Source organism: Serinus canaria, chromosome 3, assembly GCF_022539315.1.
Source record: "Serinus canaria isolate serCan28SL12 chromosome 3, serCan2020, whole genome shotgun sequence".
Classification (NCBI taxonomy): Eukaryota; Metazoa; Chordata; class Aves; order Passeriformes; family Fringillidae; genus Serinus; species Serinus canaria.
In genome coordinates this window covers 77,473,516-77,500,032 of record NC_066316.1, presented here as the reverse complement: position 1 = coordinate 77,500,032, position 26,517 = coordinate 77,473,516, and the positions used below count along the sequence as shown (strand labels likewise).

Below are 26,517 nucleotides of genomic sequence, written 5' to 3'. Positions count from 1 at the left end.
ATTAGAAGAGAGAAATACATGGGAGGTATGAAAATTTTGAAGATGTGGTATTTGGGAGCTTTTCTTGATCTCACTCAAGAGACAGAAATGGATCTTAACAGAGTGGATAATCATGATGATAACTGACACAAGCAACTGGAAAGACTACTTTAAGGCAGCAGCTATTTCAAGAAAAGGGAACAGGGTCCATAAAACATACGAGACTACATTTACATTCCAATTTGCTAGCATATTTTTAGGATGATATGAGGCAAAGCTTTTAAAAATCTGGAGAAATGAGTAGCTGAAGTAGAATAATTATCTAACAGATGGAGATTGCCCAAGACTGCCACTTGAACATATAAAAAGATGAGACTGACTTCATTTTTGAAATGCAACATTAGAAATTCTGAGAGCATCCTGAGTATTAGTTGTGGAAGGTACAAGATTTTGTTCAGTGTACCAGAGTATAGAGATTAGATTCAAAGCTTTACTTTGAAAATAGTTTTTAAAGCCTGAAGCTTTACAAAAAGATTTTAAGTATCCTCATATAAGCAATATAGCATACACATTTACAGCATAGCACTTTGCTAAAATGTCTGTCTACTGGCTTCCTTTGCAATGCCAATATTGCAGCTGCACATGCACATTTCTACCATGGTGGCATTTGGGCTTCGCCTTCCTGTGCCACTGCATTGCTCTTTCTACACATTACATCCTCTTCAATCTGTTGGCACAACCATGCCCCTGCATTTCATCTTCAGAAGGTCAACTCTAGTAACAGCTGAATGCCTGAAGGTAATAGCTAATCAAATTACTCCATTACTTTCACTTGCAACTCTCCCATTTCCACAAAAAGTAAGCAATTCCACAGCATGCATGCTTCCTTTAACAACAGTACAGCCATAAACAAACTTAATACATTCAAACCTGCACTGAGCCTCCTGCCATCCTCACAAGGCACATCTTTGCCTCTATTTGCAACATTTTGTCCTTATTTATTCCATTATTGCTGTACAACTTCATCTGCATTCTGCCTCATAACTCCACTGTACCCAACAGCAATGCAGCCCCAACACCGACTGTGGTCTTTGGAGACTAGGGGAACATGGGATTACTATTTTTTCCCCAGGGTATTTACTTGTAAAACTCCCTTTCTGTGATGGATGGCACATATAAGAACGAGTCTGTGCTCTCTGATAATGGACATTCTGCAAACAGGCGAAAAGGCAAAGATTTCACAGCCCAAACGAAGTACTTCAGTATCATGTAAAAGTGGGAATGGGAAGAGAAGAAGGAGCATCAACACCCAAGCCATACAAACTATCACATCATTTCTGCTATCATAGCTGATTCAATTAACTCATATGATTTTTCAGACAGTTACTAATTTTTTTTTTTAAAGCAGAAGAGTGAGAAAGGCTATCTTATAAAAATGACAGAAACATAGCTATATGAGAGCAAATCAAGAATATCACAGCCATTTTGAACCCGTTGCCCCTCTTCTTCTCCCCCAGTACTTTTTAGTTTATAAAACAAAAAGGAAATCACCACTTAAAAAAAAAAAAAAAAAAAAAAAAAAGAGGACATCTACTTGCCTGTAGTTATGGTATCTATATCTGGCTGTTGATTTGCAATTTCCAGTAGATCCAAGGATATCCCCACTATCCTTGAATGTATTGTATTTTATCTCCTACTTTTTATTACTTGACAATGTCCAAGCTAAACAGAACTTTGCCTAAACACTCTTTGGGGTTTCCCCCTGTATGGTCTAGTTAATAATGGATACAATAAAAAAAATTTACAAACTTAACACAAATAGTTCATGTCTACTTCAGATTACTAATTTTTTTAGAGGAGTATAACTTCAAAGATGAGTAAAATCCTTGATGGTTTTTATCTAGTACTTCAAGGTATTAGATAAGATTTATATTATATTGAGATTTGAAATGGTATCAAATTGACCCAGTAAGATATTAATTCAAAGCAAATAAAACCAAAAATTTGCTTGTAATTTGATTTTAGCAGTCTGATACAGATAAAATTAAGGGATTTGCACAGGCTAATTAAAAATCTGTAAAAGGAAGCATGGACATTTAAGAAATTCTGGTTATGGAAGCTACCAGAAATATGGTGCTATGTGACATTTTCAGTCGATATTTGTGACATTTAAGTAAGTCTCAGAGTTAGTTTGGGGTTTTTTGGCTTTTTAAGAAATATTCATACAGCCAGACATTTTGAGAAAAAGCACCTCTACTATTTAAAAGCAGTCTTGCTGCTGTATAAGTGAGAACCTGCACACAGCAAAAAAATATCCTTCATATTCTCTACTTTTAAGGTTATTTAACTTGTAGGTCACTGGGAAAAGCAGTTAATGTGCTTAAGACCCTCTTATTTTTTCATGAGCATCATCATAACTTAGGAAAACACAAGGTATAGGTGAGACCATTGTTCTAATACACCTGAAAGGGAAGAGAAATGCTGGGAAGCATGTCAGCCTTTTTAAAACACATGTAATGTTAGGGCTTTTCAGTTCAACTGCTTGTTTCACAAGAGACAAACAACAAAGTACTCTCTTGTTTAACTGATTTAATGAGCTGTTGGTTGTTATAGCAGGGGTTTTGTGTTAGGGGGTTTTGGTGGTTTTTTTAACTAAGACTAACTATATTGATGTAAAGAGAAGAGATTGAGAGAGAGCACAAGCTGAAATTCTTGCAAATACAACACAAAAGGAGTTAATCTAACCATCATCCTGATGCTTGGAAAGGCTGGACAATGATAATACACAGGAGACAATTACCAAGGCTCAGCTGATAAGATGTAACTCACTAAGGTGCAATAATGCAATTTCTTTCAAATATGTGCACTGAACAGGAGTGTCAGTATTAGGTCACTGAGGTTACAGAAACCCTGCCTTTCTTTGGGATGCAATAGTATCTTTTCTCTTTATGTTTATTCTTTGTTATGCAGGATTCATCTTTATCAGGCTTATTCTAAAAGTACTTCACAGATCATAAGACCAATTCATTTTAATTCAATGGCAGAACTCCCTCCAATATCAAGAGTGAAATAACTGAAGCCCAGATAAAAGCAATTGGTTATTCATCCGTAACAGGACTACATCTGGGGTGAAACAGCAGCTATTTTGCAGTTAACACTTCTATTGCAAACTGATCTATGGAGGGAAATGCTCAACTCAAAGCACAGGGGAATTTACATAGATGGAAAATAATCACACTGACTAAAATCTGGCAAACTCCCCAGAGGTAACTCCTTTATTCAGAAGAAAAATGCACAAGATTGTTTACAATTGTTCAGGATCTCAATTACATATGCTATCTAAAAGACATGTCCAACAGCTGACAGAACTCCAATCTCATGCAACTGAATAAATAATGCTCCTAGGTGGGTTTTTTTTTTCACTATTTGAGTGAGTAGGGAACTATAAATGCAAGGGCTGCATGGTTGTAGCTTTGTGATTTGGTTCAGTTTGTAACACTACTGCTCAGGTGTAAACTGTGATAAGATCACACACAACTGCAGCACAGGTTTAGTTATGTCTGCATTTCAAGATTAAAAGATGAACCAGTAAACCAGAACAATGGACTTGGAAATTACAGACAATTCCTGTTCACATTGTTTCAAGCTGTTAGGTATTTGAGATCAATATTTTAACTTGGGCTCCTTATATGTCTGTAAGAGATCAATACAAAGGCATACCTTCTATTTCTGTAAAAGCTGTTTGCCTATCTGTGTCAAAACAACATGCAACTTCTGTCAGTTCTGTACCAATACTTCAGTCACATCTGTAATATTTTGCTGTCAAATGCCCAAGAGATTCACTGGCTGAATGGCAGATTCAGAGGGTTGTGATCAGTGGCACAACACTAGTGATGTCCCCCAAGGTTCAGTAGTGGGCCCAGTATTGTTTAATTTACTCCTCCATGAGTTGGATGGAGGGGCAGAGGCCTCCTCTGCAAGTTCACTGATGACACAAAGCTGGGGAAGTGGCTGATACCCCAGGAGGCTCTGCAGCCCTTCAGAAGGAGCTCAGCAGGCTGGAGAGGGGAGCAGAGAAGAACTTTCTAAAATCTGTCAAAGGGAAATGTGCACAGTCCTGCACATGTGCCACTACAGGCTGAGAGCTGATCTGCTGGAAGCCAGCTCTGCAGAGAAGGACCTGGGGCTTCTGCTGGAGTACAAGCTCCACATGAGCCACCAGTGCACTTGTGGCCAAGAAAGCCAATGGTATCCTGGGGTGCTCTAGGAACAGCATTGCCAGGAGGTTGGGGGAGGTGAATCTGCCTCTCTACTCTGCCCTTGTAAAGCCACATCTGGAGTGCTGTGTCCAGTTCTGGGCTCCTCAGTACAAGAGGGACCTGGAGCTCCTGGAGCAGAACTAGTGCAGGGCAACAAGCACAACTGAGAGACTGAAGCATCTCTCTTACAAGGAATAGCTGAGGGAGCTGGGCCTGTTCAGCCTCCAGAAGAGAAGACTGAGAGGTGTCTCCTCTTCAATATTTGTAGGTATCTAAAGGGAGATATCAGAGCTTGGAGCCAGGCTTTTCTTAGCGATGCCAAGCAATAGGACAAGAGACAACGGGACAAAAACTGATGCACAGGAAGTTCCATCTGAATGAGAGGAAAAACTTCTTTACTATGTGAGTGACCAAGCACTGGAATGGATTGCCCAGAGAGATTGTGGAGTCTCCTTCCCTGGACATACTCAAGAACCATCTGGATGCAATCCTGTGCCATGAGCTCCAGGATAACTGCTTGAGCAGGGAGGTTGGACCAGATGACCAACCCACTGTGGTCACCTCCCAACCTTACCCACTCTGTAGTGCTGTAATTCCTTTTTGGATTACTGAAGATTATTGCTTGCTTTTAATCTCAGTGTGGTGGGAGGAAGCAGGAAGCCCAGTGTTGTCACATTAGAACTGCAGTAGCAAGACACTCAGTTCATCAAATCAAACAGAATTTTAGTTAGTGCTCAGAACTAAGGAACTGTCTTTATACAGTCGAAGGTTAAAGATGCTTCTTTTAAAACTCTGGTCAACAATTTCAAAACCTGTTTTATTCTAAAGTTTCTTCAAATGACTTTAGATTTTACCCAGAGTAACAACTGAAGCAGATAAACCAGAAGTATTTCATTCACTGTTTGTGTTTCACTGAGCAGAAGCTACTGTTTCATAGGACATAATTTAAGATAAATACCTCTCTCCCAAGAGTGCTAAGCTATTATTTCCTGCCTCAAACTTCATTAAATTTTATTTTTGTTGGATGAATGCACTTAGTAGCAGTCAATTGTCACGTGTGATGGAGTAAAACTTACCTGGAAGAACAGTACTTTAGTTATGACATATCAGATTTCCAGGATTTTCTATATGCATGTGAGAGCAGCATAAACTCTGATATATTTAAATATTACATTATTTACAGAGTAATTCAGGTAGTTATTTCCATAATATAAGAACTGAGAATACAAATACTCTCATTTTCACATAGCTGAAATATGATAGAACTTTCCTAAATGATAGAAAGTTATTTCAATTCTACAATGGATCAGCCATTCTTTAATAATTTGTTATTAACTGGTACTAACATTTTAGAAATAGTTTTTTTGCTGGCTCATATTTTATAACCTTTTCATGTTCCAAATAAATAATCTATGATTTAATATATTAAACATAACACAACAGCACTGTAAGTTTGGTATCTGAAATAAGAGATAACTAATCAACCAATACTCCTTTATTAATGTGAAATGAAAAATATGTTACATTTTCTTTCTGAATCACGCACTAGTCCTGTATATGTGTAAACTCCAGCAGAAGTCATAAGAATACTCTTATAAAAATAACCTTCTTGTCAAATAATGGGGCAGTTTTTAAAAGAACTTTTACATAAATCTTTCACATTACATTATCCTGTGACTTAAATAAATTGCAAACAAACACAAAATGTTGTAATCAGCTGATTATCTGAAGTAAAATTAAGTATTTCTGTGTATCCTCTGAAATAGCTATATTGTCACTAAAGACTTACTGCATTTTCAAACACAAAAATTTGAACAGATAATTCTGATCTCATTAAACACTGAGAACTTACCAGTAGAGTATATTTTGCATAAAAACCCCATATCCTTAAGATTCTCTCTATTCACCAAATGTTTTCATTAATGTGACATGCAGATGTCTAAAAGTTTAATGGGCCATTATTAGCAAACAGGAATATGAAAGCAATATCTGAATTAATTGTTTAATCACATTGAGTTGCCTGTGGCACCAATAAAAAGAAAAGTTAAATGTCAGTATTTCACACCATCAATTGAAATGAGTCCCAGATGTTAAAACACTAAGCAACCTAAAAATCATTAATTTCATTTTAACCAAAAACTTTTCCAAAGCAAGCTTAATGTAGAGATTCAGTCTTTCCCTTCCTCTCCCCAGCACAACTAAACATGGAAATAACCCCTATTTAATATGAGCAGTGACTGAAACAGTCAAATAGTAGGACCAATGTATAGATTTTCATGTCTTCTGTCATTGAAACTCAGTTGTTTTGATTAAGATTTTAATGGTTTTAAAGACAATACCAAAGAATCCAATACCAATTTTACTTGTTTACTAAGAAGTAAAAATGCCAGGCTTTGTTTTTCTCTAAGAAAACAAGTACTGTTTGTCATTGTGCACAATTCTAAAGTAGAAGAAAGCTTTGGTTGTTATCATTTTGTCTAAAATCAATGAAAAACAGTTTCAGGAATTTAAGCTAATACAGCCTGCCTACTCTCAAAAACATACTGCCAAACCCAAATGGAACTTTTTTTCAGAAATTTGAAGAAACTTAACTTAAGAATGAATAAATTCATAACATAAACATCTGCCATTGTTTTCAGTACAACACTAATTACAACAGTTGCTTATATTTTGAAAGAACAAGTTCTGGAGAATATAGAAAGGCTTAGCCCCAGGAAGTGTCAAGAAATATCAGAGGACAGATTAACTGCTAAGGGACATTCACATGAGTGCTACAGATTTAAAAAGGGAAGAGATTACATACCCCTCTCCACCAATTCTTGTTATCTTTAGACGAAAATCAACTGAGTTCAGGCTGGGTGGCTTCCATTTCAAAATATCATCACATCGACCAGGCTTGTATTTCTGAAGTAAATTAAAATGCAATTTAATTATGCTTATTGGTTTTCACTGGTTTTAAAAGTAACAATTCAGCCTTTCAGACTCTATTAGCTGTCTCTAATGAATAACAATAGTTAGTGACTGAAACAACGAATACCATTACCATGGAGGTAGCTGTGCTTCACTACTTTGCTTCTCCCTTTAAAAACTGCTTGGCACTGTAGCTCTGCCATTGCATATAATAAAAAGCTGAGAATGGAAATAAAAATTAGCATACTTCATTATCTCTCTCTGGCTAATGGAAAATTTCAAAAAAGAAAATAAGACAGCACAGAAAGAAAAACAAACACTCATAGGACATACAGAAAAGACAAAAATAAAGTAATCTCAACATTTTGGAACTATTTTATGAACAATATTTTTGTTATCAATGCTGTTGGTTGACAAAACATGAAAAAGGCAAAAGCCACCATACTGCCAGCTCTCAGAAAGACTCATCAGAAACACATTCTTTCATGGCAAAGGAATTTAAGATGTAAAGATTAAAGAACATCATGATCTATGAGAACATAAATAAGAGAATATCTCTTGCTGAATAGAGAGCATACATATTTGAACCACAAGTTGAAAGGAACAATTTTCTCTTAAATTAGAGCTTTAGTTTCTCATGGTCTCTGCTATCATTTGCTTTCATTTACTAAGCTGCCATTTTGTTCATCCTCAGCAATCAGTGAGAGTTGACTTGTTGACCCATTCCTTACCAAATATCTTTCATAGCAATGGAGAAAATCTGAATTAACATGAATAGGGCAAAAGTAAAAGAATAATTTGCACATACATAGCATGAGAAAATTTACTTCTTTATATACAGTGAGAAAATTTAATAAATTTTATATGAAAAATAAAACTAACCAAGAATGTCTACTGTCTTTTGGTAACAGAACAGTCATCAGCATCACACTGCACTCATGCTGTGTAAAATATTTTCAAAATTCAGAGTTTACTGATGATAAACCTAACAGTTCTAGATCTAAAATGACAAAAGCAAATGCATTTTCTGTTTTCTGATGGAAGAATGTAAAGTTACTCCTTCCAAAGCAAGTGCAGAGTATCTTACCTATCATTTCTTCATGAAAAGATGGCCATTAATTCTTAATGATGCAAAAAAGGATAGACCAACCTCTCTAAGTCACAGCCTTGAAATTCTGAGGAAAAGCTACATCTGATCTATATTAAAATCTTCCTCACTAGAGCTCTTGTATCCTGACTCTGACAACAGCCGACAGCATGTGCTCAGGGAAGATGAAAAGCAAGGCTATTATAGCTGATATTTTCTATTACTACTCCTTGAGAAACTATCCATTTTGAAGCTCAGAGACTTCCTGATGTGGATATGATTCAAATGTGATTCCTACATATTTAGTTATTTTCAGTTTCTCTGCAAGAACTTAGATAGGCCCCCAGTAAGATCATGTAAACCCCAAACAGCTGTAAAAGCCCACGGCACAATCTTTCATGCACAGCCTGATTACCTTGCAGGAATAAAATCACTACCTTTTGGGGTTTTTTGAACAAGTTTCTGTTGTTTTTGAAGACTTGCACTTCCCAGTGATCATATACTAAGAGAGATGCTTAACAATCAAACCCCATTGTTTCCATGCACATCATAGTTTCATTTGCCTCTATATGCACAGAAATGCACTCAGATCAGAGGCTATCATTTTATATGTACTGTCACAATTTTTTTCCATTTGTATTACTCTACATTTATCTACATAAAAGTTTATGCACTCTTTTATCACTCAGCCACCCAGTCTTGTAAGAGCTTACTGTAATTCTCCACATTTAGGACTAGCCCTTGCTGATCTATCAAGAAAACATCACTGAATGGTTCATCCAATTTTCCTACTTGCTTACACATAGTATAGGTGGCTCCCTTCCCTTGTGAGGACTGAACAGTACCCCATCCCTTCACTCCAACTTTATAACTAATTAGATATCTCTGTAAGAACTTTTTAAGTCTCACATTACTTTAGTTTCTTCAAGAAAATTTTGACAATAGTCTTTCCAGAAATCTTAACAAGAAAAATCACATAATCCTTACTTAAATGCATTTTGAACCCTTTGTTGGAGAGGCATAACCTTCCTTTCAAAAAGGTACATAATTTTCACCAACTATATAAATCATGTTCACCCAGATAACAACTATTATATTCTTTATTGTTTCTATTCCTTTGTCCAGTCCAGATACCAAGTTTATAGGAATTATTTCTTCCCTGATACCTGTCCCCACCTTCGTTTTTTTAAATTGGTATTGTATTTTCTACTTTATGTGCTTAGGTACTAACGTAGATTTTTCCCATAGGATCTACTATCCAATTTTTTCAAACTCTTCTTCATAGACTGACAAGTTACATCCTCCTAAAAGTTAGTAAGAAACCAATACCACAAGAGGCAGGAACAACTATTCCAAGATCAGTAATGAAAAGCAATGCTTTGACAGAATATATCTGCATACCAGTAATTATTGTGTGAACTACAGTTTTGACTCAAGTTTAAAATTAACTGGTTGGCTTACTTGAAGGGAATGGGGGAGGATTTGCTCATTACGATGGAGATATTTTCTTTACCTTGAGAACCAGCATAGTGTGAGACAAGACTCAGATAAACATTTTATTCTATTAACAAAAAAATCATTTCTAGCACACCTCAAGTTAGTCAAAGAGATCTCACTGAGAAAGCATTAACAATAAATATACCCTTTTATATAAGTTTGACTATTACATTTTGACCACTGTCAAGCAAGAGCCTTCTCACTTCACAGCAAGTTGTTGATACCAAACACCTGGTAAAGGTAACAGGTAAATTACAGCTATCTTTCAAAGTTACAAAGCCTTAAATAAGCCATCAGAATTCAATGCTAGTACAAGGAACAATTTATGCAGCTCCTCCCTGGCCTCCCCCAACTTCTTCTGTTACCATGAAAGACAGAAATTCACCGAAGACTGGCTCAAAAGGAGAAGCATTCAAAGGCCATATTAATAATCCCTAAGAAAGAGATTAATTTTTAACAAGTGAGTCCACACACATAAGACAGCACTAGTGAGTTATTGAGTTTGAATGCTAAGTGCTAAATCAAATTCTTTAAGCATGAGCTGAAGCCAAACAAGAATTTTGCTTGTTAAATACATGGAAACTTCACCTTAGATGAATCACTGCATACTGCAGACCTGTTCTGCGTGAAGTTACTCTTTATTTTAATTCCAAAGCAAAATGTGAAGCAATCTGTTTGAGATGGAACTACACCCTAGCATTTTAAATATAGCATTCATAGCAATGATATCCTCACCACCACTCCCCAACAAATATCTATGTACATGACTACTTCTAAAACATATCAGATCCCCTGTCATCTCAAATTCAAAGTTCATGCTTCAATCTGAAACCTGTCAACCTAATCTAAGCACAAAAATTCGAACTCCACACCAAAAAGGTACATTGACAAATCAGAAACTATCTCAAACAGCTTTAAAGGATTGGACTAGGGACCTCCTGAAGTTCTTCCAGTCTAAATTATTCTGAAAAACTGTGTCTCTCTTTGCTTGCTTGTTGTTTTAGCAGCCATATTGGGTGCATTTTAGTCTGCAAAAACAATAAACATTCACAATAAATGCCCCAGTTGTTCCTATTTACTATATTTTAGTTTCAATAGCTCGGCAGCTCTAGTGCATGCAAACTGGATTCCATCAATGTAACACAAAATTTGGAGTTTCTCTTCAGGGACACACCTAATGCCCTTCATGTCAAAGTACAGACATCAGGGGCAAAGGCCATTCCATTGCATTGCTACTTTGTGCCTACAAAGCACAAACAAACCTGAGCTATAAAGGCACCCTGCAACATCCTGAAACGCTGCTTGAAAGAAATAAGTGCCTTCAGTTGGCTATGAACCCTAAGCTCTCCAACTTTTACATTTTTTTACATCTTTGTTTACATCCACTAACCATCTACCCAACATTTCTTTTATCTTTTCAGTAGTAGTAGTAGTCGTCGTATAAATGCCCTCTCTTCTGTGGCCATTCTCTCCTGGCAAAACCTCAGGCCCTTCTTACTTTCATGAAGAAGATGAAGATCAGGGACAACAGATGTGTCAGAAGTAGCATTGCAAATGTGCCCCTACTATGGGCATCTTGAACTTCAGGCAAGAATACAATAATGACCCTAAAACTGAGGTGCACATCCAACACCCTGGGATGAAGAATCATCACTGAAATAGCTCAGCAGAAAGCACATCCTCTGGCATCCCTCTTAGGCTACTAAACCCATTGATTTCTCACCTCAGACTCAATTCCATAGGCTCAAGTGGGTCTAGTCAAACCACTATGAGGGCTTTGTTAGACCCTTGTTAGAACTATTTTTTGAGGGGGGATAGAACGTAAGAAAACAAAGATAGTGCAGAGGGTAGTCTCACACCTGAGGAGTTACAGCTGTACTAATCACCAAAGATTAGGAACAGGCCTGGCCTTAACAGGCCACAGCTGTGTCCAATAAGAAGATGAGTGCTACAAAAGAGTGGGTTAGCTGGTTGAGGAGAGAGCTGGAGTTTTTTAGCTGGGCTGTGAAGGAGTAGGAGTCAGTGCAATAAGGAGCTGCCCGTGAGAAATCACCAAGAAGGTATGGAGCTTTTGCAATAAGATGACAACGCATTTTAGCACTGCAGGATACAGTTATGGGCTGCTGGTCATGTTGAACCTCAATCCCCTGTCCTGTCCCAGAGTACTAAGTCTAGTTAGCCACTTCCTCCACAGCTGCCCAAAGAGGGGGCCACTCTTTTCTCATCTCCCCTCAGATCAAGAAAAAGGCTGGCTCTCAAAGCCTCAGGTTCTGTTATCTTAACTTTTGCTGACACATTTCCAGTCAGTTGCAGATAGCCTCATGCACAGGTTTGGGATTTGCCTAAAGCCATGTGTCAGCATTTGCATTCAATGGATGGCACAGCAGAAAGCTGAAAGCCTAGACAATGGAGGTATCAGAGGCCCATAAGGAGGATAAACTTTACCTCCAAATAGCTGCTTTCACATGGGATAGATGTTTCTGCTTAGTATTTGTAGGAGGAAGAGTGGGGTTAGTTTCTGGGACTGCATTCTGGGCAGGCAGTCTGGGATGTGGGGTGGTGTTGACTCACCATGAAGACACCCACCTGGAAGGCTGAGTGACTTCAGCCTGAAGTCTAGACAAAACAAACAGTTTCTCCTAGCGACTGAAAAGGAAGAAGTAGTGGGATGATCAAGAGAGAAGTTCGTGTCTCATCAAGAGGAGGAAAAGAAGGTTTCCTTTTCAAGGGTGGATATCTCACTATCCTACAAAGTCTAACCAGCCAGCTCTACCTCCCATAACCCTTCTTAAATACCATCCTGCTGAAGTGCAGCAGCTAACACAGGCCACCTTACATTTCCCTTCCTCCATATCTTGCCTCACTCCTTCCAAATGACACGAAGCCAGCAAATAACCCAGCTCTTCCTTTTCTCCTAAATGGCACAGAGCTGCTGTTTGACAGCTCTAATTTCTCCTCAGTAAACTGGTCAGACCTAGCCCTGCAAAGTATCCAAAGGGTGCAAAGCTGGCAGCTATAGGCACATACCAAATTAGAAAGAAAGCTAAAATAAAGGGCACAGAAAGCTCAGGGAAGGTTTGTTTGCATTGTCATACTTGCCCAAGAGGTATGAAATGTTGAGTACCTTTGAGGAGTGACACCAGAGCAGGTGGGAGGGGATGGGGCTAACCAAGACTGGGAATCTACTGGAGTTCTTTTAAATCATTTAATGTAGTTTGCCACATTAACTATGACAAACCTACAATGACAAAAAATCTGCTCCTCTTAAAATGAAAAACAGTGTTAAATGTTTTATCTGAAGAGCATTACTTAATTCTGAGGCCTCTTAATCCATAGAGCAGCTGCTGGCCTGCCCAATCTAATAGTTGTCATTCAGCTGGGTAAACATAAAGACAGAATCATTACCCAAAATGTGTTTTTATTTTCCTGCACTTCAGACCATGGATCATTTTAAAGAGCCAAAAGAACTGATTATAAAGAGCCAAAGGATTGATAATAACTAATAATTAATCATTTCAGGCTAGACTTTATAAAGAAATGAGCTGAAGACACAGAAGTTGCTAGCATTGTTGACAGATTATGTGAATAAATCGCAACAATGGATCAAGAAAGCACAAGCTCAAAGGCAACCATTGAGTCAATTGTATATTCATAGATTTTTAAGACTGGAAACCATTACTGGGATCATTAGCTCTGTTGCATAAAGGACAGAGAAACTTGAACAATGTTTATGTCAAGCTTATAACTCCTATTCAAACTACAGTAGTGTTTATCTCAAGTTTATAATGCCTATTCAAAATACAAGACACCTTTATGAAAAATACCACATAATGAAGAAATCACAACATGTATCTTAGGGAGATTACCACAGCTATTTATTATAGTTGTGCTTAAAAATGCTTATTTCCACACCGAGTCTTGTTAATACCTTGCTTTAGACTGAAGCCTGGCTCTCCATACAATTACTTCCCTTTTTAAGATAAAATGAGTAAGTTTGAGTCTCACTGCAGGGATAATTTCCCCATTGGCTAACATACACATCATCATAGTGTAATTTCACAAAAGCCTTTAGAAGAACAGGCAACAGAACTGAATCTACTATTCCAATATTCCATACAGCAGAAGCCAAAGTGCATTTGTGTTCTTCTGCATTGCACTGAGAGCTGTTGATAACTAGCTCAAATAATTCTTTTCAGATTCATGCCTTTAGCTGGGACTTAACACACTCCTGGAAATACAGCCCACATTTGCTGTATTCAAGCACCATCACAAGCCTACATGATTGATTTTTCAGAAAAACAAGTAAATTTGCTGAAAAGTTCAAAATATTAACAACATGACCATAAAAACATATGCAAAATCTCCACGCTATCATTAAAACCCTTTAAGTCTTCATGGTAATGTACTTCTTTAACTGTCACAAAAAAAGAAAACCAAATACAAACAAACAAAAATAAAACAAAAACAACAACAAAAAAGAAACAAACCAAAAGGAAAAAAAAAAAACAAACACAACCAAACCAAAATCTACTTGAGGAAATAAGTTACCAGCAGTTAAACTGCAACCCTTAGCTCCTTCTAAAAACTCTGCCTTCTATCCCTTCCAGCTTCCCTTCTCAGTTCTAATTCCTTCTGTTCCTCAAAGTGCCCATACAAACAACCTAGAATCTCCCCATAGTTCCCACAGACCACCATTGTAATTCCTCATATATTCTATTTTCTTTGCCAGAAAAAGCTAGGCAAAAAGGAATGTGGCACCAAAAGTTTCTTGGTTACTGATGGATTAATGCTTGCTCTTGCTGTATATTGAGCAGGACTCTGGGAACTGGAAGAAAGGGATGTACCAGTCTGATCATAGGACCACTGCACTCTCTGGCTAAGGAGCAGAAAGTCCAGCTTTTCTTATTGATGCCAGAGCCAAACTGGTTATTTGAAAAAACTGCTTTGAGAGCAGCAGAATCACCTCTAACTCTATCCCCAAAGGTGTTTGGTGGTGATAACTGGTCATCAGCAAACCAGCTTCAGAGATTATTCATCCCACCCACAGAGAAAGCTACTTTGAATGTTCATGGTCTAGGAGAGAAAGGAGAACAATGTCCAAGAGCAAATGCCTCCAGATTCAAACAACAGGGTGTGTGACTGATACACAGAAAAAGTGAATAAAATTAGTGCTTTGATCTGAAGTAGACATTGGAATAAACATCACTTACACAACACTTTCTACTTTGACCGAAGATCAGACACTAAGAGAAAAATATTATTGTTCATTCTTGCACTAAACCATCGTATTTACTTCTTATTTAAAATACATCAGAGCTGGCCAAACTGACTATCTGTCTTCACTAAATAAATTCCACATACCACAGAGGAAGAACGAGAACTCTTGGAAAGTCTGCAGAATTCAGAGGCATCCAAGAAACTTCTGTGAACGAATGCAGTAGATGAAACTTTTGACAAATGCATTTCAGCAAGGGAAAGTTGCATAATTTCCAAAGAAAAAAGGTGCTTTTAAAAAAAACTCTTCAGTGGCACTCAAGTGTCTCAAAGGTTATTTGGATTCCTTTGTTCTTTAAAAACCAAATCAAATGTGTCAAATACTGATTTCTTTCTTGTAGAAACTTGACATAACTTCTGTTTAAACTCTGGAAACAGTAAAGACGGCATTTCTTTTAATAAATGTAAGTCAACTGTTCCTGTATTTGTAAAGGAAATACAAGGAAATGTGATTTGTAAGTACTCCGAAGAGTGATCAGGCTAAGAAAAACTTCTGGATAAACACTGGTACTTTCCAGTCATCTGTCAGTTCTCAAAGGCATTTTCATAGTTGAGACAAAACACAAGAATCTAAACACAGAATGGAAAATATGTAAGAACAAAAAATGGCTGCAAACTTCATGCAGCTCCAAAACACAATTCAAATGCTTTCCAATTTCATGCAAACAGTTTTCATATGTTCTACCAAACCCTCCACCAAGCACATCCTGTGTCTAACCATGGAGATACTACCATGATGCCCTAACTAAAAGATGACAAAAAAAAAAAGCCAATTAATTTACTTTATGAAACTCTTTTAATGAAAAAATTAATAAACGCTGCTTTTAATGCTTAGTGTTCTAAATTACTGATTAGAACCACCTGAACAATCAAAGAGCTGCAGTCATCACTAAACATCAGCTTTTGCCTGGTTCAGTGATTTGATCAGAATAGAAACACTGAAGTTCAATAAATATTTGATCAGCTTGAAAATAAGACTGTTAATGAATTCCAGACATTATACAAAGTAATGTTGTCACATCACTGAAAGCAAATCTGCAACAGTAACTTTAGAGACTCAAAAAGATGGAGGAAAGACAAAGTCCTTGGCTAAACTCAAATAATATAATGTCCATGTTTAAGCCAAAAGCATGATAGTGCCAACTCCACATAACAGAGTTTTAAATAAATCATTACTTCACAGTAAAGTCTCCATGCTGTTTTAATTCCATGTAGTCAAACAAATTTGTGTTAATTCTTCCATTCCTCCACTTTAAAAATCAAAATAAGGAAAAATTATTGTGTTTTAAGATACAATCACACCTGTATTCCAAAAATTTTTCTTTAGAAAGTTAAAGAATTAAGTAGGAATGATACTTTTTAATGCACTAGGACTGGTTAGCTGTGAATAACTGTTTTGGAACACCTGTTTGAGAAAATGTTATTGTACCACAATTTGTCTTTTATGAAAATGTGATTTGAAGCTATATGAAGTAGAATGAAAGCTATTATAATCAAAATTACCTATGAAATATTAAACTTAACTGTCATACCAGACTAAGAAGCAAAACATGCACCCATTTAAATAAGGTTAGATTATGTTTTATAGTAAGGATTTTAACACTTGAATGCAAATCAGGTTTAGAAGGTTAACCTGCATGGAGAAATTATTTTGTTAATATGTTAATAGAAAACTGCTTTTTCCAAAGGTGCCTCTGATCCTCAAACTAATGCAATATTTATATTGGACTTCTTTGGTAATTGGTGGGCTAAATGTCTTCTCCTCTTGCACTTTAATTTAGCTTTATACCTCCAGCTTCATTAAACATCTTGTTTCACAGCTATACTAATAGCTTTTCTCAATATTCCATTAAGCAAGGAGAAAAATATGAGGACATTTTATTCATAACTAACATTATTTGCATGTTAATCATATTAATATTTGATAAATTTAGTTCAGATCACAGCCAAACCTCAATGTTTATAGCAATCAAAATATAGCAGCCACACATTTTTTCCCTCCTCCCCACAGCTCATTACTATGAGCAGCAGAAACCTATTTTTGATCATTTCTGTCCTTCCACTGGATTTAATGGTCTGCACCTAGAAACTCCAATACATGGTTTTGAAGCAAAACTGAAAAAGTAAATGGCTTCAAATCACTGGCTAATCTATATGTGATCCAAAATGGGCCAACTGGTGTCTGCCTTTGATTATAAACTCTACTTTTGGCAAACTAAGGTAACTGCTGAAGATCTACATACTTCTACCTTTGTGACAAATAATTTCCTGACAAAAAAACTATAGTGCCCATAGTCAAAGGAATTGGTGATTCTCCATGGTTGCTACTTAAGACATTTGAGTTATATTGCTATTAATTATTTTGTAATTTTCTTATTTTTCACCATCACTGACCTCATTTATAACTTCATTGCATATGTGCTATGTAAGTCTTCTGAACAATTAACAAAATAATAGCAACACTCAGGATACTTCAATTGGTCTTCCACTGCTATATTTCACCCAATATTGCACTTTTCATCACTAAGTTAAACTGAGATGGCCTCAGCATGTAGCAGCACTGTAAACTGTCACCAGGAACTATTGTATTTACTTCTCCAGATGAAATTTTGTTTCAAATTCAGCTTCACAACTCATTAACAGCCTTAACCAGAAATTTATACAACGGAAAAGCCCATATCCATATAACATTTTCTCAGTCATACATTGTTAATTTCTACCTGTCTAGAAACACACATAAACAAACCCAGAGGTAAGAAGCTAAATACAGCTGTCCATAAACTGTTAGGAGAACCAAGATAAAACAAGCACTCCTGGCTCACTCCTTTACTGGTTTTTCTTTTTGTCTCTTGAAGTTTATTATTCCTCTTTCTGCCCCAGCAACACAACAAATCTTTGAAAGACTCTTAGGGAGATCATCTTCCGTCTAATCTGCCTTTCACACTTTTACTATGAAAAAAGCCTTGGTCACATGAAGCCAGTAACGTTGGAGAACACATCAATTTTCATTGTATTAAGTGATGTGTAGTTGCTTCACTGCATCACTTGTTTTATGAGCCTTACTGTTTATGTCTCTTTACAAGTTTAAAGTGTTGTACATACCAGCCAAAACCTTCTCTCATTTCTGAAACCCTATGGTACCAATCTCTCTTCACCTTCTGCCCTTTCACTTTTACCACCTCCATCTTAACTGAAGCTTAAGTGTAGTCATCACTTAAATTTACACCAGAGAAAGAAGGAAGTCAGTCTCTCAAAGGACTTCTTTCTTTTTGGCTAGTTAATTTGTAGTCAAATGCTCCTAGAAGTCCCACAAAAATTGGGTTGCATCAGTGGGAAGTATTCAGTGCTCCAAGTCTGACAGCCATAGCATCCTGGTACAACAAAATAATCTCCATGAACTGAGCAGCAGTGCTTTTGGCTGACTCACAACAATAACCCAATTTGGAAGCTGGGTAATTTATCAGTATTAGAGGCCACATTTGCAGAAGCTCCAACCTGTAAATTTAAGGCTTCATTATAACATCAGTTTTGTTGACATTTTTAGTAAGCTATGATGATAATCAGTATACCAGGAATAACATTGCAGAAAATCCCCTCAGAGCCCAGGAAGATTAATGAAAACTACGAAACTTAAACAGAAAAGTTGCAAAAATATATTTCAAAATACTTCTTGAGGAATGCAATCTTAAAAAAAGAGTGCAGCCTTACATCAGAAGGCAATCAGTAAGCTGGAACTTTTAGCTAGTCTGAGCATAAGGAGAAATATGCAAGTACTAAGAAATTGCAGCATGTTGGTCTCAGATATAGTCCAATTTCTATTTATAATTCCAGTGATAAAAAGCCCCTCAAGCTGAAGAGATATGCCTAAAAGATGATGCACAGAACTGCCAGCAAGATTTTTTTCTACATGTTGCTAAATGTATGCTACACAAAATTGTCATTAAGGGCTAGCTTATTGCATCTTACAGGGCTACAAATCTCCTTGAATTAAATATTCATGAGTCTCACTTGGAATACTGAATCCTGTGGTGTTTTATAAGAAACAATAGAAACTAGCCTTTTCAATTCTGTATTCTAATTATAAAATTGTGAGTTTCAATCATATTAAATTCATCATTAGCCATTGACATGAAAATAGCAAAGCACGTATTTCACATCCTTATTTTCAAAAGGAAACATTCATACAACATGGGATTTAAGTCCCACCAGTAGAACTCAGCATGCACTCTGCAGTGTTTTCACTTGGAAAGTAGCAAGCTGACGTGCTCAGAGATGAAAAGCAAAGTGGGGAAAATGTATATTGCAAAAAAATCAGTATGTACTTTCTCTTTCAAGTCTCCTACAAGACTAATACAACTTAAAACTGCATTTTCAGGAGACTAATTTGAATAATGAGCAGGGGAAAATCCTCGTCTAAGAAGCAAAAACATACCATGCCAAATGAGAAAATGAAGGGATCCTGCCCACTCTTTGTGTGAAACTAAATCCTTGTAGTTCTGACGTAGGAACAAACAACTCAGTGTCTTGTAAGAACAGGTTAAGTTGAATAGGATAGCTATTTACTGAGCAAAGAGAAAAGAAATATAGGTTCTATTTTAAGAACATTACTCCAAAAATAATACAGTTACTTTGAAATTAGTTGCTATCCTTCTTGGGAAGGACATTCTTCCATTTAAAGCAGTGACTCCGATGTAAGTTGTTAATATTGCCTTGTAACCACACAATAGCTCCTGCCACATCAGATTTTTAGCCCCTTCTACAGAGCATGACCACACAAACACCCATCAGAAAATCTCTGGCTTGAATACTGGGATAGAGCAACTGCCATGAAGAACCTGTTCCAACTTCTCTGCTGCTGGCAGGGAGCTTTCATTCTGTTACTGGCAGAAGGGATAGAATCAGACTTTTTCCTCCTTTCCCTTTTCTTAAATGTTTCTTCTTTAATTATACCAAACGTTTAAATGTTAATGTAGCTGTGCTTCCAGCAGGCAAGCAGCTGAAGGGCCAAAGAATTAGGGGAGGGGGTAAGTGACAATTACCATTTGCCAAAACAAATGTCATCAGGTTTAGCTGCTATTCAACATTTTAACATTTTAACAAGGGAGAATAGGAGTAGTTAAGGACAACTTTTCCATAAACAAATGTACAAGGTATTTAAAAAACAGAATTATATTTCTAAAGAAAGAGAACTGCAACTCATAGTGCCACATCACCAGCATACATCAAGTGAATTGAAATGTCTGATGTGCAGTCACTGGGAAATTCTGGGAGACAAAAGCAGACAAACCTGAGCCAGTTCAGGAGAAGCTTCTCTCAAATTTGATTTCTCTCCCATGCATCCTTTTACTTAATATCATAAAAAGACAACAGCCCTTTCCTTAACCTCTAGAACATAAAACACACCTGAGAATGCCATAGAAAAAAAAATACCATCACTGATTCAAGCAAGACTCTGTGACGCTATTTGGAAGACAGTTTAAAAATCTCTTCCAACCTGCAAGATAAAGTGAGTTTATCAATTCAATATAAATGCAACTAAAACGCTGAGATAATGAAGAGCATGCTAGTATGAATTCTGAGCTAAAAAATTAGATCTCTGTGAAGCTCAATCCTACTTATGAAACAACTTCAATAGAATCCTTCAAAAACTTTATTAAAGCAGAGTCAGTGGTACAGAGATGACAACGAAGTGAACAAGTTCACCAGTCATCGATCCAGCAGGTACTCCAGAAAGAATTAGAGAGCCACATGGAACTACATCTCTCTTGACACCAGGAACAGTAAGTACCATGCTCATTTATGAGCTGTCTTGTAAAAACCTTTTCTCTTGTATAGAACATCCTCAACAGAAGGAGAACATGGCTCTTATAAACCAAAAGCATTCAACAAGCTAATTGTTGAAATTAAATTCTAAAGCTGGGACAAAAAAAAAAAAGAATCTTAGCAGATGGGGAGTCAGTGGTGTCAGTTTTGGCAGAAAGATCTAGAAATTCAGTTCAGATGGAAATCAAAGCCATTTTAGGTAAACTGAGCTATAACAATGATTGCAAAGAAAGTTGAGGGAGACTATTAGGTGAAGCACCATTCTGCATTTACCAAAATACTAAAATAGATGGATCAAAGTTTTACCTGCACTACACAGACGACACTTAGGTTCTGAGGCCTTTGAGCACATTTTCTCCTCAGCTGCATATGTGTATTTGTGCTTTCAAAATGTGTGAAATTGGGAAAAGCTTAGGAAAAAATGGGTTTCAAAAGGGGTAGCAGCTTAGGTCCTGACAACTGTTTATAACTGTTGCAAACAGACATATTACAGAATAATATGCTCCAAGAAGGTATTATAAAGGATCTAAAGCTTTAGACTCCCCCTCACAACTGGAGGTAAAAGAGAAAGACCATTAAAAAACAAAACCACTCTGGGACACTAAAACCTAATTAGAGCAGAAGAGTGTTGTACAAAGGGAACAACAGTCAGCTGTTCATTAGGAACAGAAGGAAAGCAATTTTGTCTTCAGGGTGGCATAAGAATACTTAATGGTGTTTAACTCCCTGCATCCCTCCTTCCCAGCACCCTTTGTACAGGAGGGAATAGGTCACACGCTGGTGTTCAACAACCAGTATTGTTCCCTACCCCCTTCTATTCCAGCACCTGAGGATCACAGCCATGTGCCTTTAATTAAGTGCAATCTTGCAGAAGAGAACTGTGAGCATGTGTGACTGCAGTCAGAATGCAAGAGAGCAGTCAAAAGCTCCCTGCAGGTGACCATGACATTGCCCTAACAGCCACTAAAGAAACTCCCCTTTATGAATAGCTGCCAAGATTTTCATATCTTAAAACCAGTTCTTTCATTTCAAGAAAAAAAGTTTTGTAATTTACCCCTAAACCAATAACTGAATCTTAAATAGTAAGCAACTGAATTAAAAATTTATTGTTATTCAAAATTCCCTTTCAGTACAAGGCAGTTATCACAGTATAAAGCCATTAGACAGCTAAACATATTTTTTTCCTAAAACCATCAAAATTGTACTTTACTTTGTTAATAGTTGTAGGCTTTTTTAAGCAACCAAGATGTGTACAAGCAGAGCAGTATACCCAGTTAAAATCAAGCTGGAATATCTGAAAATATTATCAAAAAACTCTTGCTTTCAAAATCAAAATTTTAACAACTTTTTTCTCCTTCAATTTTTTTCCTGGCCAGTCACCATTAATATTCCAAAGAAATTAATTCATATATATCTGCAGTGAGATTTGAGTGTGAAGTTTCAGAAGGAATGAAATAACACCCACCAAATTTGATAGAGGACAGAATCCTACGTCTTTTGAAGACCTAGGACAATATGCAAGCAAATGTCATGGAAACAGAAGCTCTCTCCATAGTAACACCATTTGTGGCACTGTAGCTCTAAGGTGCTCCAAGACAAGGTATTAGGTTAAACCCAGTTTTCATTTAGTATTTCTTCCACTAACATTCCATATATCTATCAGCCATAAAGATTTATTAAAAATATTAATAGTTCACAAGAATGCAGTATCAAAGTGAAACATAAGTATAAGGGCAAACTAATTACTGTGATAAAGCAAGTCTGAGTAACATTGTCTTTTGGGAAAAAAGCCAAGGGACTGATGGCACTGTAAAGAATAATTATATTACAGCTGGTTTCTACTACAGGCTCTGACTCCATGCAACAATTGTCAGATGTGCAATAGCATCTTACATGAAATACATAAAAGGAGCTACAGAGTAAGACACATAAAAGTAAAATTAATTTTAAAAAATATAAAAATATATAATTACACCTAAGCAACCCTCATTACCTGCTGTTATACAAAAATTTAAATTTTTTATCAACCAACCCAGCAACCAAAGCTCTCAAAACCAGCTGAACAAAGACTCCAACTAGCATTGCAGCTGCTCTCCATGGAGATGGACCAGCTTAGTGCATAGCAATCAGAGCCATGGGAATGATTTTCAATGAAAATTTATTTGACAAATTTGGTCCAGTTTGTGAACTACCTCTGTGCAGTTCAGGACTCTGACAAAAAAAATAAAATAATAGTAACCCTGATCAATTTTGTGGCAATGCTTGCTGGCCCATTTTCTGATCTGATGACCAATGCAAAGTTTCACTTCCCTGACTGTTAGTAGATACAAGGCCTGTGGTACTATGTGTCCCTTCCATCCAGAAACTGAAAAGGGTCAGCAGTGCAAATGGGTACAAAAATACATTAACTCTGGCATTTTTGCAAGTAAATACCAGGTCTTGCAAGCATATAAAATAGAACTCATCCTGCAGAAATTTTTTTAAATATCACAAATAATCACAAAAATCATTCATCTGGTTGTTTATATGCAAATTATGAAAAGCTACATGTGTTCTTTATTGGGTCAAGTACTTAATGAAATATAAAGTTTAAACTGAATCCTGTAACAATGAACAGCATTGTGACTGTATTACTGTAATACATAAGCTGTCTGAAAATAAGTTAAATAACTTTACCAGTCTTTGTACACAGAAGCAGTCCCATGCTCTATATATATTTTAGAGAGTAGAGCTGATTCTACTCAAAAATCAAACATTCTTCCAAAAGCATGCTAGTGTTTCAAAAAAAAAAAAAAAAAAGGCCCTGAAGGTTTCCAAAATATAATATATCCAATATGGTTCACTACACACGAGTTTGTCTTACAGAAAAATCTGTATTACTTAAAAGTGATACTTGTAAAAAAATATTCTGTAAAAAACAAAGCAAAACTGCTTTTTTCTACTGGCCTTAGGAGCCAGCTCTGTTAGAAGAGTAGGAGGAAGAAACCCCAAAAGCCAAATATTAATTTCCTTTGTTTGATGTTAGTTGATGGTAAAACTGCTCCAAAGGAATACGCTGCCTAAAAACTAGCAAATACTGACCTCTGCCAGTCTCTTCTTCAGCTAAACTCACATTTTCCCTCACCATTATAGGCATCAGACAACTTGCAGAACAGATTTCAGTAGGAAACTGGAATTTTACATTTTATACTTGAAGACAAAAGGAACAACCTTGAAACTCTTATTTTGTTAACCACATAGCAAACTTCTTTTTTCACCTGTTTTGAGCTCTGAGCACTATGAGCACTGGATCCTGTGGTCAATTTACATTTGCTAAACAGCTGTTTCCAAAACTATTTAGAATTACTCTTTATTCTTCTGGTTCCTTTTTCTCATTACCAGCAGAACAAGCCATATTTTCCCTTAAAAATGGTATCATCAATTCACTGTCTGACAAGTCCCAACGATACACATTTCAATTGCTCTCATAAGTTAAAAGTTCTCTAGAGAATATCATGTTGCTTAAACCATGTTTTGTTTCAGTGGTTGGATGGATATACAGATGCAAGATCTCCCTGGGATGTCTAGTGATCACTGTTTGGAAACAAGCAACCTACTGTTTGTCAGTTCCAACTTGTCAAAACTTTCAGACAGGATGTAACAAGTGCACAAACTGGTTTTTAAAGAACAGTTCAAAGGGTATAGAACACCAGCATTTTGGCAACCTGAGAAAATTTCCAGCTAAGACTTCTAATCATTTTCCTCTTTTGGAACAAACCAGCAGACATGTCATAGTTGTACATTCCCCTATTTCAGTGGAAAGCTCCTAGAGTAATGTGAAAAAAACTGAATTTCATTTCAGAAACACAACTAGCAGCATAAAAAGAAAATAAGCTTTTGCTTTAGGAATATCTGCACTAATTACATAGGAAACCTTCATCAAGTTTCTGATCTCTGACTTCTATAATCAAGGCATGAAGTCCAGCACTGCCCTTCTACCTCTGTACTTAATAGATCTGTATGATAAAATCACATCTAAATTATTCACCATGCACCTCAGTGGAAGACAATGAAATTTTCGTAGAAGCAATTTATAACTTTCATATCAAGCTCAAGACTTTCATTTTTAATCATGCTAATGAACTTGGTTCACTATTTTTGTAATATCAAAGGCTAAGAGAGCTGATGAAAGGAACAGAAAGTACAATTACAACTGAAACTAAAGTTACTGTCAGTCAAAAGGAGACTGAATTATCACACAGTGTTCTGTTGTACCTCTTCAGTAAATACTATTCCACAGGTACCTCTGAGCCTTGCAGAGTACTGTTCTGTACAGTATCATGCGCATGATTATTTTAAATGTGCGGTCACCAATATGCACAGACCTTCAAGGATTTATCTAATAATACATGCTAGCACCTAAGAAAAATATTCTTATAATTAAAAATTTCAGTTACCCTTTGGTATTTAGCATGCATTTTCAAAATTGCTGTTTATAAGAACAGTGACCCAGCAAATACTCCAAATTACAAATAACAGGGTAATGTAGAATAAATCATTCTGCTTTAAAAGAAAGTGTTTCTAAATGTTTTGACCATCCAGATACCACAATGCAAGTGCTGATACCTCTCTGAAAGTCATCCTGTTTCATCACATCTGAGGCATATACATCATTTTTCTGAAATGCCAGGCTACTGATTACACTAAACAAGAGGATGGAGATCTAGCTAAATATTCTGTTTATACAGATACCACTATTTTTACTATTTTTACTCCTGTGCTCCTGCCTAATAAAGAATTTGAACATTTTATGAAGAATTTTCATGAAAACTCGAAAGGTTTGTTAGTTGTCTTGCTCTGCCATGTACAAAAAAAACAGAACTGGGAGAATACAATCACAACAAGCTAGTTCTTCCAGCTACTTTGCTAAATCTTTTCAGTTTGATAGAAAGGGTACAGAGGGATCATAAATTAAGTACTCTGTTTATAGATATCTCTTCTGGGATCTGAAGAAAAGAGAGTATTGGCAAAATACTTTCTACTATATTGTCCAGTTTCCAAATCATTCCTGATCCATCAGCTTCTTAGTCGTGGAGAGACTGCTGTAAATTTCAGGGTGAGTCGGAACACTGCCATGAAGAGAAGTGACCACTTCATTAATCTATTCAAGAGCTGAATCAGATGATTCAGTAAAGAGTTCTCACTGATTCAAATCAAAAAATCTCTTCAATTTCCCTCTGCAGCTATAAAAGAGGGATTTTTTTTTTCAAAACTGATACACAACACATATAAATCAATGCAATTTTTGGAGTATAGAGCTACTCATTTAAAACAGGTATGTTTTGCAAAAGCTGAACCATTGTGTTGGTGTTCTCACCTGAAATCCCATTTACAGTACATATTCCTAATATTCACCTATTTATTTTAGTTAGAAAATACATGCAACCATAGTTTGAAGCATGACATCAAGTGCAGTCCGCAAGTTCCCTGACAGCCTGCTTTGAGACAAAGAAACTACGCAAAAACCATTTTTGAAAGCTTTTATTGATGATTCTACAACTTTACTTTCTCAACATTTAAAACAGTAGCAGGCAGAGAAAGTGGTTTTTTTTTCTCTTCCTAAACATCATATGCAGAGACACCACCATATTAATGTCAACTGACAATCCCAAGGAAGACTAGTACACATAATGTAGGAAAGATCTTTCT

At 36.5% G+C, this 26,517-nt stretch overlaps 1 protein-coding gene across 1 annotated transcript in view; it reads right to left on the bottom strand.

Annotated features, from left to right (window-relative positions):
- Positions 1–26,517, bottom strand: part of RNGTT (RNA guanylyltransferase and 5'-phosphatase) — a 172,097-nt gene that overhangs the window by 58,082 nt on the left and 87,498 nt on the right. The window contains exon 13 of the mRNA XM_030236035.2: positions 7,042–7,142. Coding sequence (XP_030091895.2) covers positions 7,042–7,142 — 101 coding nt within the window. The remainder of the gene's footprint in view (positions 1–7,041; positions 7,143–26,517) is intronic.